The sequence below is a fragment of the Rousettus aegyptiacus genome, unplaced genomic scaffold (genome assembly GCF_014176215.1).
Source record: "Rousettus aegyptiacus isolate mRouAeg1 unplaced genomic scaffold, mRouAeg1.p scaffold_m13_p_3, whole genome shotgun sequence".
In the NCBI taxonomy this organism is placed as follows: Eukaryota; Metazoa; Chordata; class Mammalia; order Chiroptera; family Pteropodidae; genus Rousettus; species Rousettus aegyptiacus.
The window spans coordinates 131,916,654-131,931,978 of record NW_023416306.1 but is presented as its reverse complement, the minus strand read 5'-3'; the positions used below and the strand labels follow the sequence as shown (position 1 = coordinate 131,931,978).

Genomic DNA, 15,325 nt, shown 5'->3' with positions numbered 1-15,325 from the left:
CATATGATTTTGCTTAAGTTAGCTGTGAGGAAATAAAGTGAGAGAAAATACCAGGTCCTATAAACTAGTCCATGTACCAATATTTCAACTTTTACTTAATTACATTAACTTACCATCTTTTCTGAAGGGCTGCTGCAGAGCATCAGAAATTGACTCCTGATCATTCTTTTGCCATTTGTTTATAAGCTCTTCTATGAATTGACCTTTTTTGCCCTCATTTCCCTGAAGGAGGTCAGTAACATATTCTCGTATCTCTTCAGCACTCTCAATTGACAAAACATACCTCAAGAAGCAAAGACATAAGTTGTTGAAACAAGACTAGCTTACACTATGTTTTTCAATAATCATAACAGAGATCAAGGTAATAAAACTACTAATTAATCTATTAGTGTTTACTTTGAGCCATGTTTATGTTAGATATTAGGCATATAAATTTGGTTAGGACAAAGACCCTGACCTGAGATCATAACCTAACCTTCATATAATCTTTTTACAGAATCAAATTAATATTTTGAATATAGGCTTCTGGGGCTGCACTTAACAAAAGAATACTTTCGTTTTTTTATTTTTATTAAAGTATAGTTGGCAGAATACTTGCTGTTAATTATACACCTGCAGTTACTATATTTTCCTAGGAAGAATTCAAATTACTTAATCTCGGCATTGCAAAACCTAAAATTTCTCTTCACTTTCGCTAAAAATGATTTCACATTCTTAAAAATTATAAATTGAGTTTAACACCACATTAGAATAAGCAGATCCATAGGTAGACCTCATTTTGTTGTGCTTCACTTTATTTGCACCTCACAGGTGGTTTGTTTTTTTTTTTTTTTACAAACTGAAAGCAAGACTTTCCACCAGCAAAAAGATTATGACTTGCATTACTGTGATGCTTGCTTTATTACAGTGGTCTGCAACTGAACCCACAATATCTCTGTGGTATGCCTGTATTTAAGGAAATACTATGAAGCATTCCTAAAAGTACAACTTTCCTAGAAATCAATTGGCCAGTATATTTGAAGTGCCATAAAAATAATTCAATAATTCTATTTATAGGACTCTACATGAAATAAGACACTGGAAAATTTATGCAAAAAAAAAGTTAACTGCATCATTATTGGAATTAGTGAAAAACTAGAAGCTATTTAAAACATCAATGATGGAAAAGAGGCAAATGAACTCAAGCTTTTGGACCTTACAAACTGTAAAACGTCACCACTGAAAGTAAAATTTTTGAATAATTATCGACATGAGAAAATGCTCTCATATAATGGTAAGTGAAATAGAACTCACTATATAGCATATGATCCCAATTGCTATAAAAGGAATGTGTATATCCATATACTTATGTGTTAAAAAAATAAAAGGCTATAAAGTTATATACCAAAATGATGGTCACTGAGTGGTATGATTAAAGAGAATTTTGGTTTATTTTTATCTTCTTTTTTCCCCTACAATGAATACGTTTTGAAAATGTATTACAATATGCATAGGAAAAAACACTAAAAGAGAAATGATGGTTATCTCTGGGTTGTGGTATTATGGTAATTTTAGTCTCCTCCTTTATCCTTTTCTGATTTTTTAATTTTTCTACAGTGAGTATGTCACATGATTAGAGAAAAAAAAGAAATGAAAAAATTACTTATAAATTAAGATACTGGACCATGAAAGCATCATAAGGTCTGAAGAAATTGTAATTCGAACACACTACTATGGGATATAAGAAAAATTAGTAATGTTATATCCCTTAAATTTAAAACACCATGCAATTGTCCTTTTGTTGGTAGCATACGTACTGCGTTCTTTTCCTCCTGTGTGGTAGATTTGCAGAGATATTATCTATAGGTGAGAAATCTGTGTCTTTGAACCTCATTAAGAGCATCTTCTAACTCGGCATAGATTTTTTTTTAAAGGCAACCGTTTCTCAGGACTTTTATATTTAATCTACTCGATCCCCAAACTTACCAGCCCTTATCAAAATATTAATTGCTAACAAGGACTCCCAGAGCTCAAGGAACCTCAGGGATCATTTAACTCTGGAGTATTCAAACCACTAGGGAAATATTTAAAGAGCTCCAGAAACATCTAAATGTCATTTAAATATTTAAAAATATATAATAAAGAACAACATACACCCAAATTTGTTACATACCAAATCTTACTAAGTAGAGCCAAACAAAATATGAACTATTGCAGACTGTGGAACAAAATTTACTTTGCTAATTCTGTGTACAGACCTTAATGTATATTAAACATGTCATTGATTAGGAAGGTAAGAGCTCTGTACTGTCTTTTTAAAAATTCAGTCCACTCATGTTAAATTGTTTAAGTTACCAAACTACTATAACACACCTGAGTAATTCTCAAATACCAGGCAAGGCACAGAAAATTTACACAGCAAATGCTTTCATCATGGCATCATAGCCTGTTGTGTAATAAATAACTAGTAAAATCTTAATAAGTGGTTCAAATAGCATTTTATTATAGGTAGCTTTGGTCCTTCTTTTAAGTTTTGAGCAATTCGTATCTAACATATTTATGAACTTAAAAAAATAGAAACAAGTGTTCAGCTCCAACTTTAAAACAGAAATTTCTGATCACTCCTCTTTCAAGGGTGTGGATAAGTTTAGCTAAGGAAAATCTAAGGCTGCAAAATTAGCTGTTAAATCACAATCTATAAGAATTAGAATTTTCCTGATATTGTGTAAGCAGACAAAACACCGATTCTGAGACTGAGACGACTGCACCCATCCATACTCCATTGTTGATTTATCAAAAATACCCTCAGTTTTTTAAAATTGAATGACTTTTTTGTTTGGTAGATTGCAAAGTTTCCTTTTTCATTTGACAGCATTCCACTGCTTTAAAAACTGCCTCCCAACAAGGGTAAAGCCAAATCATACTATTTAGCTGGAGTATTTTTGATAATCTATTCCAGTGTTCAAAAAAATCATTTAATACAGGTTCTATTAACAATCTCCTTGCCAAGAAGTCTATTTTCTCCCAAACTCACCTTACTTCCTACAAAAAGCCCTAGAATTGCAATTCAGATTTCAGCATCAACGAACAAGGAATCAAATCAGGAAACACATCAGTTTCATTGACCAAGACTAATTTTTATGGAAGTTTCTCCCTCTTCCTGAAAACTTCACTTCCATCTACCCATCCTTTAGCTCTAAGACGAAAGTCATCCCTTGCAGTAAACCTTCTAGTTTCTCAAACCCTAACGAGAGTCCCTTACTCTGTGTTCCCACAACATCCTGCACTTCCCCACCTCAGTCAGGACTTATCAACCAAACAGAACCCAATTGCAACTGACTTTGTTGCCCAGCACCTGGCAAGTAGTAAAGCAATATTTGTTAAAGAAATAACTGAAAGCAGATTTAAATCATGTCACTACCTCCACTTCATAAGAATCATAAAGTATTAAAGATAACCTCTACTAATCATTCAGTTTATAGATAAGAAAACTTACAGTATAGAGAGGGAAATTAAGTTTCCCAAGATTCCAAAACTGGTAAAAGACAACAGAAAATAGAACCTAGGACTCCTGAGTCAGGCACTATTTGCACTGTACTACGTTGTCCCCAGTTAAATTCCAGGTACTATTTGACACAAATCTACACGGAAACTGGATCCCGAGAGTCTTTCTTACACGTTCTAAATATCAGGGATTTGGCGTTTTCCTAGGGAAAAAGGCCCCACCGGCCAACTGTGCAGCCTGACGCTCTATTCCAGAAACAACTATAAAGCCGAAGGTCAAAATCGGCTACTAGAGACCTAAAGAAGATCTTTTATCACATTTCTTAGTTCTCATCAACTTTTTATTCCTCCTCGCTTTCCGTTTCGCTCAGCTAGTGCACATCCCAGAGCTCCTTCCTCCCTCGGACCCGAACCGTTCTCACTGCAGGATCTCCTCGCTGACATCCAGGCCGAAAGTTTTCCTCAATTGCTGGGTGCACCAGCCCACCAGCTGCTCCGGGTACGCCGCCCCAGCCATCGCCATTTTCCCCAGCCGGAACCAGCTGGGCCGAAAAGCCTCTAGTCCTGCACGGGACTAGTTCCCTTCGCAACACCTACCTCGCTCACGCTGGTTCCGACCTCCTGCACCGCCCCCTCTCGGTCGCACCGCCGCTCTCCGTCGCACCCTCCCCCCCGCCCCGCCCCAGCACAGATCCCTTCCACCTGTACCAGCTCCTCCTACTTCCAGCTTTCTGATTTGTTTACACTTGTTATCAGAGCCGGCGCCTGATTTTTCCGCATCCTCAGTTGTAGGAGTTGAAAATTGGAGATTATGCTTAGAAGACAGTAAGAACTATAGTTTAGGAAAAAAACAGAACAATAACTCGTAACATGAGAGGCCAGTTTTTAAAATGTCTGTTTTATGTAAAATGTTTAAAATAGTGCTTGGAAGCTAGAGTAAAGCGCTGTAAGAATTTACTCTGACGATAGTTGTTTTATTTATATCTCGCCCTCCTTTCCTCGTAGTCTAATACTAGATTCACGCTGCTAAAACCTTCTATTTAATTTTTCTGTGCCAAGTCTTTTCCAGGAGGGCCGAGACAACTCAGCAAGCTCAAGTGGGGGAAACTTTGGGGAAACTTTAGTAAAACAGGTGCAGAGATTTGACTTCGAAGACCTTCTATGTGAATTCTCTATATTGATTTTTAAGAAGTTAAAGGTATTTCGACCCAAGATGACCAGATTTAAAGGTCTTTTGCTATTCCTGGGACAGGACTGGACAGCGGACTGGAGAAAATTTAGCCACACTTTTCTGAAGAGCATGTCATCTGATACATTTTATCAATAAATTTAATTGGCTGGTGTTGTGTTACATTTATAGGTTCTTCATTCCCATTAGGCTGTTTACATTAAGTAATTACATGAATTAGATGTTTCGGCTTTTTATGCTAATGTTTTCATTGACATAAATAATCAAAATTATATGCATATTGATTTACATTGAGTTTAGACTAGTTACATTATTATTAATTTGGAAAATATGATTTTCCAGCTTAAAAAATGCTTTGTTCATTAATAGTAGATATAAGTTTTGTTTCTTCATAAAAACCTTCTACATTTACTACCAATTTATAACATTTACCTGTTTCTATATCTGTTCAGTCCCCACAACTAAAATGTTAACTTCTTGAAGACAGAGACTGTGACTTAAGGTTTTTTGGTATAATAAGACTTAGTACATCATACATATTATAATGAGATTACTAGGTCCTCAAAAATAAAAATGTTTTCATAAGGCATGTTAAGATTGTAATCTCTAGTTTTTAATGAATGTAATGTAATGTAATGCCATTTGTAATCATCATTTATTAAAATGCATTTCTGCCTGAGCAAAGCAAGCACACTTATTTAACATGACTTAAAGATGTTCTTTTGTATAAACTTAGGCAGAAATTTTACTGATACATATAACTTTTCTTGATGCTCTAGGCCTTTGAAATTTTCAGATTCACACAATATAACTCTCTGTGTTTTATTTAACTGTAAAGGAGAAGCACCTCCTCAAAGCAGACATTTAAATTAAGAATTTTTACTAGGTAACACTGCTTTTTCCTTAATTTTCTACTCTAACATGCATCTTTCCCTATCATGATTAATATTAGAAAGACAAACACCTGTAGTAATATGAAGACTGCCCTCGTGTGCAAAGGCATATTTGCTGTTCTTTCTAGCAATTTACTTGGCTTGCGGACAAGGAGAAAAGATCAGCAGATTATGCAGTTCTAATTTCTGCAGGGATCTGGGATATGAGTTCAAATTAAGTAATTCAGGCCTTTGTAGAAGCCACTTTAACTGAAAATGAAATAATATGCATTAAAGAACCATTGTGTATTGAGAGGACATGATAACAAAGGACAAAGGAATATACCCTGGAGCTTGATTTTTCTGAAAGGAATTTGGCTGTAATCTTAGACTCCAGGATTTAGAGAAAGCTACAATTTCCGATACATTGCTTGCTAATATAATGTTAATTTCACCTGTCTAGATTCCTTTAACTCTAAAACACAAAATAGTTATTTATTCTGTTAAAGTACTAAAAAGTTCCAAAAGTTCAAAAATAATTTATTGGAGAGAATCAATGCCGTGCTTACCTTCAGGGTTGCCTTTCAAATGAGCTTTTAACAAAATCCCAAGGCAAGCTGATGTTGTATGCATGGTATTCAGAGAGCGAAAATCACTCCCGGGAGATACTGTAATTGAAGATGGGCATAGGGATTGAAAATCGTTATGAGCGCCTATTTTAGAGTTATGCTCACTACGTGCCAGGGCTTTACCCTTAGCACATTTGGCATATTTTCAACCATTCTGAGACTGTATGGGTCTCAGGAAGACGTTTTTAAAATTTGATTATGTATGTATATAAAATTCACTCAGTGTTTTCTTCAGTTTTACACTATCCTAAAAATGTAGAAAAGCCCTGTAAATAAATTATATCTACTTTCTTTTCTCCCAATCTATGCACGTATTTTAGTTAGGGACGCTGTAGAAAGAGTTCCTGAAGTATTTATTAAAGGAAAGCTTTCTTTATTTTGATTTGCATGAAAAAGTCCGCTTCATTTCAGGTTTCACTTCTAGAGTCAATCATTATGGATTTAACCCTGTGGTAATTTTTGAAAAAATGGTAGAATTCTCTGTCCTTACTCAGTTTTATTTTCTAAGCAGACCCATTTCCCTAGTTCAAAATCTTAGCACTCACAGGCACCCCAGAAAAGCGCCCCGGCACCGCCCACCTGGGACGGGTACGAATCACAAGCTTCTGCGAGTTGATGGACGCGTCAGCACTGCGCCAAGCCTCACCGCTGTCATTACTGTACACTGGCGATTGGTTGCGGGGGGACCTCGCGGAACCAATGGGAGCGGCGACCCGGGAGAGTCCACGTAGCGCGCGGAAAAGAGACCAATATAAACTGTGGCGGGAGATTTCGTTTTCGGGTTCTTGTCCCGTGAAACACCCTTGGCTGGAAAGTCAGTTGCTTGCTTTCATCTCCTCGCATTCGAACATGGTGCGGACTAAAGCAGACAATGTCCCAGGCACCTACAGAAAAGGTGAGGCAGTCGAGCACAGCAGGGGGTATTCCGGGTAGCCTGGCCGAAGGCGAGAGAGGCTGAGTTCCCCCTCGGCTCTGTGCGCCAAACTGGTCCAGCCAGGCCGGAAGCAGTGGCTCGGCCCCTTAACCAGGAAAGAAGCAGCGGGGACAGGGGAGAGTTATCCTCTGGTCTGGATCGTGCGGCTCACCTGTCTAAGCTGTTGGGTTGGGACTGGTGAGAACGTGGCCATGAGACTTGGTGTCGAAACTTACTGCCTCCTTCTGAACTCTCTCTTTTGCGTCTCTCCGCAGTGGTGGCTTCTCGAGCCCCCAGGAAGGTGCTTGGTTCCTCCACCTCTGCAACTAATTCCACATCGCCTTCGTCAAGGAAAGGTAAAAAGCGTCCTGGAGGAACCTTCTCAAAAGGGGATCAGGCCTGGCACCACACTTCTCCCGACCTGCAAGCCCCCTGTCCCATTGTGGAATTTATTTTCCTGACATCCTCACGCCCGAATTTCTTCCTTGCCCTCAGTTATAATGAGGGGGCCTTGAACTCTTGGAGAGCTAGGGTAGAGGTAGGGATCGCATTGAAAAGAATCTCAAGCCTTGGGGTGAGGGGTCGGACACAGTTTATCTTCGAATCTATTTTTTTCTAGTCTAGCATTTTTACTTTTAACACTGACAAATGGCTTTTTCTTGTAAGAGGCTTTGTAAGCGTCCCTTTACTAGATTAAGAATTAGGAAGATAGTTGACAGTACTAATCATGTTGTCTTCTTGGTGTAAATGTTTTTGCTTTTATTTCTGCATGTTTTTCCTTCCTTTCCTTCCTTCCTTCCTTCCTTCCTTCCTTCCTTCCTTCCTTCCTTCCTTCCTTCTTTCCTTCCTTCCTTTCTTCCTTTCTTCCTTTCTTCCTTTCTTTCTTCCTTTTATTTCTTTTCTTTCTTTTCTTTCTTTCTTTCCTTTTTTTTTGAGTGTGGTTTGTCTGTATGTTTTCAGCTCCTGATACTGCCTTTGGGACCTACCTAGTAGTGAAAACCTGCCCAGGGATATAGCTTCACACTGCTCCTGGGCAAGGAGAGGTTGAGAAAATACTGAGCCATCTGGTGTGTCATTCCTTTTAGTAGGAAACTAAGCAGTAAGGAAGATCAAATTCACAAGGTCTAGTTAAGAAGGTACAAGGGAGCATTGTTAAGGACGTCATGGGGGAAGTTAAACGTCCTCTTATTCAAAAAATTTCGTTAGGAAATATTTACTATTTCAATCTTTTTAGATAAAAAATAATAAATAGGTCAAAAATTTTGAAAGTTGATGTGTACCCTTTATTACTTAAATTAGAGCACACCTCATTGTCTGGCCCACTGTTGAAATGCAACTGAATAGGCCCTTAATGAACTTGTGTTGGAGAAATGAACCTATTAAGGCATTTTACATATTTCTATTTTCAATCAATATTCAACTGTATGAAATTGGTAATGTCCCCATTTTAAAGATGAGGAAATTTTAGTTCTGGTTGCATACCTCTCGGTAAAGGTCACACAACTAAGTCTGCAGAGCTAGTTTTGAATTCTGTGCTGAATACACTTTCTGAATATCTGTTGCTGCTGTATACTTCCTAGTAACGAAAGCATCCTCATAAGATTCCTTCAGGAAAATTATGAACCAAAGAATAACTATTTCTTAAAGGCCACGTGTACTTTTAAAAAAGTACAAGCTATATAACTTCAGACAGTATATAGGGAAATACTTTTGTAAGCTTTCTTTACAACAGCTGGAGTTTGTGATGTGTCTAAAGCAAGAGATATATGTGCAACTTAATAATTTGTTCCTATTGATATTCTAATCATTATTTTATAAAAAAAAAAGGGCAGGAATATTCCCTCAATTTTTCTTTTATATCACTGTTTTAAAATAATCAGGAATTGGATTTACCTTATGAACTGAAAAGGAACCAAGTTCTTTGAAAAATGGAACCTATTTATGTGGAAACTTTCACTTTGCTGAACACTACTTGCTTAACTTTATATGCTCTAACTAAATGACCTTACTAAGTGAAAATTTAGTAGTTTATACTACATAGTGCTACCTTATATTAGGAAAAACTGTGCCAAACTTTAGTATGACAGTACAAAAGACTGAATAGCTCTTCTTTTAGACAAAATATGAAAAATATTTTTCAATTGTAAAAATTCCATTAATGCTAGTTTAAAGGACTGAATACAGCTCTATTTTGTCACATTTTCTAATTATTTTAAGATGGATATAATACTATTTAATACCCTTTAGATTTGTTGTTAAAATTAAGTTTCCCTTTAAGGAATAGCTATTGTATTCTTAGTTATTTAGTTCCATTTGTTTATATTTTATAGCTGAAAATAAGTATGCAGGAGGGAATCCAGTTTGCGTACGCCCAACTCCCAAGTGGCAAAAAGGAATTGGAGAATTCTTCAGGCTGTCTCCTAAAGATTCTGAAAAAGAAAATCGGATTCCTGAAGAGGCAGGAAGCAGTGGCTTAGGAAAAGCAAAAAGAAAGTAAGTTTTTATATTCTGCAATATAAAGAAAAACATATTCTTGAAAATAAAAGACAAGAGGATATTGAGTAATTTTAAAGTTTCTCCTTGAGCAAATAAGAAAATACAAACCAGAGGGTTTTTAAAACTTTTGTTATTCTCTTATTAAAGTTTTCAGACATCAATGAAAAGTATTTTTACTCATTCCAGTCACTTAACGAAGATCAGTTCCCATTAAGTGCTACTTTATTAACCATAAACTTCCTGTCTTTATTCTTTAAATTTTACTATTTTCTATAGTCTTTTTTTCAAAAAGCAATTTCCATGTTAGTTTATCTAGCTTGGATTCCATTAACCCCAACCCTCAAAAAAACTACTAGTTCAGCCTCCATAAGAAATATATAACCAATGTAGAAAAGTTTGAAAATATAGAAAAACTCTATCACTTAGAAACAACCAAAACTAACACCATGGTGTATTTTCTCTATAACTTCCCTATAAATACATAAGAATACTTTAAAACAAGGTGGGAATAAAACTACACAGAGAATTCAGTGTGCAAACTTTTTAAGAAGATAACTCATACTTTTTAAGCTTTTAATGTGAGGACAATGCTTATGATGAGTATTAAGCAAAAATTGTGGATGCAAAAGTACAATCTTTATTGTGTGAAAGACATGTATGTAAATATATCAAATATCAATAGAGATCATCTCTGGGTAAAAACCTCTTATATACTCTCTTTGCTATCAATTTTCAACAACAAACATACTTTTAAGAATGAGGGAAAAAAAACAATGCCACTCAGAAAAAAAAGACAATGGAAACCTGCTTTTTAAAGTATAGATTTATAAGTGATAGGGTCCAGGCTGTCTAAACAACTTTGAAATATTTTGTATTGAAAACAAATTATTTGACTGAGGATGGGCAATGGTGAGCATGGGTGGGTGAATGGTGCCACATCACTGCTATTATGAGGTCACCTGATATAAGATACTGCCCGCTACCTTGCTGTACAATTCAGGAGTCCATGATCCTCCAGCACACCAAACCGCAGGCTGGATCCAAGGTGCAGTCATCAACATGAGCAAGGGGATGGTGGTCAGGCTCAGTTTGGGGCTGCTGCTTCTGGCCCTGCTTCTACCGACGCAAATTTATTCAAAAGTTATTCCGATGACGCCATCACCACCACAAGCCTCAAGCAGTAGTGTCCTGCCATTAACAGCCAGTCTCCATGTAATCTTATTTGCCCTTCTACATCTCTACTTTTAAGAGACTTGGGCCAGGTAACATCCATGGCATCTTGAAGTCCAGTGTGGCAAGGAGAAAGTCTTCATCAAATCTACTAATTATTAATCTACTAACACAGAAAGTGTTGAGAGTCTCATATTGGACTGCTTTAAAGAACATCTGAAGATTTGAGTAGGTAATGAATGCCAATATTAAATCTGGACTTTCATGTACAAGAATGAAGATTAAAAGTAACTTAAGAAGTATGGACACTTAAAACTTTGCCTTAGAATAAGAATAGTTTCACCTTGATCTAGAGAAACAGGATGAGCTGTGGAATGGAGATTCTGTTTTCAGTTTGGTTCATTAAATCTAGAAGGCAGCAAAATGATTAAGTAATATATTGATTTCATTTCTATGTACATCGGAAGGAACCACCAGGTATTACTGTAAATCCTCTGTATTTCAGCACACTTCATTTAATGCTGCTGTAGTCTACATAAAGTTTTACATTAAGTTTTCACTATCGTCTGGGAAACCTTTTCTTCTGGGGCTCTGTATTTGACATTGTATTTGATTTTTTTGTAGTAATTATTGCCATTGCCATGATGGATTGGATTCATTACAAATCTAACCATGAATACCTTTTACAACTACAATTAAGAGTAAGTGACAGGTATTTCCTGTCACATATTCCCACCCAACAAGAGTATCAGATTCATTTATTTGGATAGTTTAAATTAATTCCAAAGATTAGAAGTGCATTAACTTCAGTCAGTCTTAAAATAAAATACTGCTTTTTGTTTATGCATATGTCAAATAATTTTTACAACTTAAAAATTTATCTTTTTTGAAGTCATATTTGACAAATCTTAAAATTAAGAGGCAAATGTGTGAAAGAGACAAAAATAACATACATTAGGTATTTTGGAGGTGAAGTCTGTAAACTTACCTGCATTAAATTCACAACTCTTTTGAGCTCTTTCTGTAAATATTTTTTTAAAAAGCTTTATGAATCAGGATGGCTACATTTGGAACACTTTGTATATCAGTCAATGTTTTTAGATAGTTAGAATCTAGTCCTAAACCTAAGTGAACTTGATTCTGGAAATTAAAACATTTACAGCTTCTTTGACATACAGAAACCTCTTTGGATGAAATCTTTGGTTCACATGTTCACACACTGATGCTTAGATGTTACAGTATCCAGCATGGCCACAGTACTCTTAATAAGTCTTAAACCAGTATTTGCTATCTTAGAAACCTGTTAGGAAAAGCTAGCTCCAACAAATATTAAGTTATGTGAGAGTTATACATGTGAATGAACACTCCCTCTTGCTTCATATCTGAACACTATATCTGTTTTGGATTGTATATTGTGTTTGAAATTGATTTACATTGAACACAAGCTGGATAAAATAAATAGCCGAAAAAGCAATTAAAACAAAGTGTTTGATGTATAAAATGATGTTTATGCATATAAAATTTTAAGAATTCTATACTGTTCATAAGGTCTTTAGTAAATGGTTATTGAGGGCTTACTGTCTTATGAGATATTTAAAAGGAACATCAAACTGAAGCAGTAACTAAATTTTAGACTCTGTTGCTATATCACTATTATGTCTGGTGTCAAAAAAATCAACCGAAGTGATACATTTTTGGATAGTCTTTTAATAGATTTGCTTTCACGATCCTGTAAGTCTCTTCCACTTCCTTCTCATTGTCTGGCACCACTTTTCCTTTAATATGAACAAGCTAATAGTCAAGATTCAGCACTAGAATATATTCCAATCTTTTTAAATTATTTGTGACTTCCATTAAGGAAACAAAGTATTTGGCAATATAGCCAAATATGGCCATACACCATTGATCATGGTAACAATAAAACCTGTATTTCAGGCTTTCCATTATATGGAGAAAGATGACACATATATTCTCATAAAGAACTTGAACCATAGTGTTACACAAAGTTTATATTATTACTTTAGCCCCTTTCTTAGATTGTTCTTTGTTTAGGAGAGTTAGTAATTACCCCTTTATTGATTGCAAATCAATAGCTTAACTATTTGATAGTAAGTAGTAAGCTATCAGTTTATCAGAAAGACTTCTGCTATTGACTTCTTAATTCTTAATGAAATCTGGCTACTCCTATGGCTTTATTTTTCTCACAAAGGCAAGGTAAACTCCATTAGTTGCATGGAGGAGAGTCCAAATCAGAAAGACTACCTACTTAAAACCTGGGACAGAACCATGATACCTAAAGTAAATCAGGTCCTTGCAAAAAAGGAAGTTTGGTTCATGATAGTGTTCATTTGTTAACTTGATTTAATTTCCAGGAAAATACAATGAAGACCTCTCAGTAATCTAATTTGTGAGTCTATGTTAATCTCATACCAAGTAGTAATAATACCTTTGTTTTAGCTTCCTGCTTTTACTGCCTAGCTGTATGACCATTCAGGCTTACTGGATCTAATTTGAAAACTGATTCTGTTAGAATAGATCTCACAAATTTTTAGCAGTTCTAAAAAAAAAATTCTGATTTATGATTAAGTTTTTAATTGACTTTTTCTCTATAAAAAGTATAATGAGTACAAATGACTTTGGGATAATATAAATTATTTTTCAAAAGTTATAACCATATGCCAGCTTAAACAATTTATTTTTTTTAATTAGGTAATACATTCATATGGTTAGAAAGGGTATACAGTCAAATATGACAACTTGTTGGTTTCTCTGCTCAAGTGGATTATTAATTTTTTTGCTTTTATTTATCACGAAGTTCTTGCCAAAAGATCATGTTCCTCTTTCATCGCCCACTTAATGTGTTGGAAGACGATGCTATAGAAATAGAGTCCCTTTTTAATAAAAATGACAACATATTCTAATGGAGAAACACTAATTCAGAAAATTAACAGGCAAAATAAATTAAAAAATTTATTGTTCTAATACTTGAATTTTATAAGTGTTTGTCAATTAATGGAGTTTAATTTTCTTTCATTTCTAGTCGCTTGACCAGACCCACTGCACTGTTAATTAATGTTCCTATGTTTGTTGTAACTTTCTGTTTTGTTTTTATAAACAGTTTGTATTGACTATTATTCTCTGGTCTTTCCACAGAGTATGTCCTTTGCCACCTGATCACACAGATGATGAAAAAGAATAGACCTTTTTTATTCATCTTTGACTAATGTCCCTTGTTTATTCTGGTATTCTAGAATGTAAATTTGCATAAATGTATTTGTTCCAATTAACTTTGTTGAATAGGCATTTAATTTAAAAAATGAGGGTTACATATAGTTATTCAAAAGCAATTAGTTATGATATTAGAGAGTTTGTAAGATTAATCATGGTTACTTACCTTAGTATTCAATATAATGTGGTATTTTGTTTCTTTTACCTGTTATTAAACTTCTTGTTCTTGCCAAAAACAAATCATTGTGTGATGTTCTAATTACAAATCTGCTGTATTTGAGGTTTTCTTGGATCTTTGTACTGCTGCCATTTTTATTGGCACTAGAGTTTTGGAATGATGCCATATTTTTGTTCTTGTATTTTTGCTTTAAAAAGCAGAGTTAGACTTCTGCATATTTAAAAAAATCAGTATTAATTAAACTGAACCTACATCCTTTTTAAGAAGAAAGGTAAAAATGCAATATTGAAAAAATTTGGATGGCTGTCTTAGAAAAATGTAAGGCAATTTGCTCCTGGGGATTTAAAAGGTTGATAAAGCTTCTAACAACAACAAAAAAAGATAAAATACTTGCAAAGAGTCAAGCAGGAAGAATCCATAGACTCTGTTAAAAGAGGAAATTTCCTAGACTATGCATTTGATTTGGTATCATAAAATATTACCTCTGGGCCTATACTTTTAAAGTTGGAAATCAATAAAACATGAAAGGCAAATCATGCTATTCCCAGAGCTATGTCTAAAGTCCTTAGAACTACCATTATATTTTTCAGATAACCAGAGCAGGAGTATAACTGAAGAGGTGGGTGTAGTAATACTTAGTAACAGTAATTCTTGCTTCCTCATCACATTTTTTGCTCACTGACATCCGTTGTCAAAACTAGTCATGTTTTAACAGGCAGGTTTTTCTGAAGTTTGTTTTTAATAAATGAATACTTCTTTTCACAATAGACTATATCCATTTGTGTGCTTCCTAAGATTATATTCTACTAGATACTTCTATGTTATTACGTCCAATACAAATCAGTGCATTGACTTGATTATATCACCTTCCAAACTGCATCTTGATGACTATAGATTATATATTTTTTGTCTTTTAGAGATGGCTATTAAATGGAATGTTACTGAATTGCAAGTAGAATTTTTATCCTAAGTACTTCCTTGATAATTAGGCTCCTTATTAAGGAATAGCTCAAATGAACACTATTAAAGCCAAGTTTTGATGGGTCTGAAAACTGATTTGCTATTTTTGACTGATGAAAACTTTTTTGGTCGTGTGTTCAATGAAGTCTAATTTTGATATATAATTGTTTCTAAGAAAATTTGACCTAAAGGAACTACAATCTTTTC

At 34.9% G+C, this 15,325-nt stretch overlaps 2 protein-coding genes across 3 annotated transcripts in view; one reads left to right on the top strand and one right to left on the bottom strand.

Annotated features, from left to right (window-relative positions):
* TRIP4 (thyroid hormone receptor interactor 4) overlaps positions 1–4,059 on the bottom strand; it is a 45,093-nt gene extending 41,034 nt beyond the window's left edge. The window contains exons 1-2 of the mRNA XM_016141075.2: positions 3,906–4,059; positions 114–283 (exon numbers count right to left, since the gene is read on the bottom strand). Of these exons, the coding sequence (XP_015996561.1) occupies positions 114–283; positions 3,906–4,006 (271 nt within the window). The 5' untranslated portion in view covers positions 4,007–4,059. The remainder of the gene's footprint in view (positions 1–113; positions 284–3,905) is intronic.
* A 2,845-nt stretch (positions 4,060–6,904) lies between these two features.
* Positions 6,905–15,113, top strand: PCLAF (PCNA clamp associated factor). Of its 2 annotated transcripts, XM_016141077.2 has the most exons (4): positions 6,916–7,068; positions 7,362–7,442; positions 9,417–9,579; positions 13,906–15,113. In XM_016141077.2, exons 1-4 carry the CDS (start codon positions 7,023–7,025, stop codon positions 13,949–13,951), a joined length of 336 nt encoding a protein of 111 aa, XP_015996563.1. In that variant the 5' UTR covers positions 6,916–7,022; the 3' UTR covers positions 13,952–15,113. The 2 variants fall into 2 exon arrangements, with proteins under 2 accessions (XP_015996564.1, XP_015996563.1); XM_016141078.2 differs by lacking the exon at positions 9,417–9,579 and having other exon boundaries at positions 6,905–7,068.
* The last annotated feature ends 212 nt before the right edge of the window (positions 15,114–15,325 follow it).

What these genes read in the sequence shown, in the direction of transcription:
- PCLAF (XM_016141077.2), top strand. Translation starts at nt 7,023, where the DNA reads ATGGTGCGGACTAAAGCAGACAATGTCCCAGGCACCTACAGAAAAG. An exon ending in CCCAGGCACCTACAGAAAAG is followed by an intron (nt 7,069 to 7,361) that starts GTGAGGCAGTCG and finishes GTCTCTCCGCAG; the next exon opens with TGGTGGCTTCTCGAGCCCCC. An exon ending in ATCGCCTTCGTCAAGGAAAG is followed by an intron (nt 7,443 to 9,416) that starts GTAAAAAGCGTC and finishes TATATTTTATAG; the next exon opens with CTGAAAATAAGTATGCAGGA.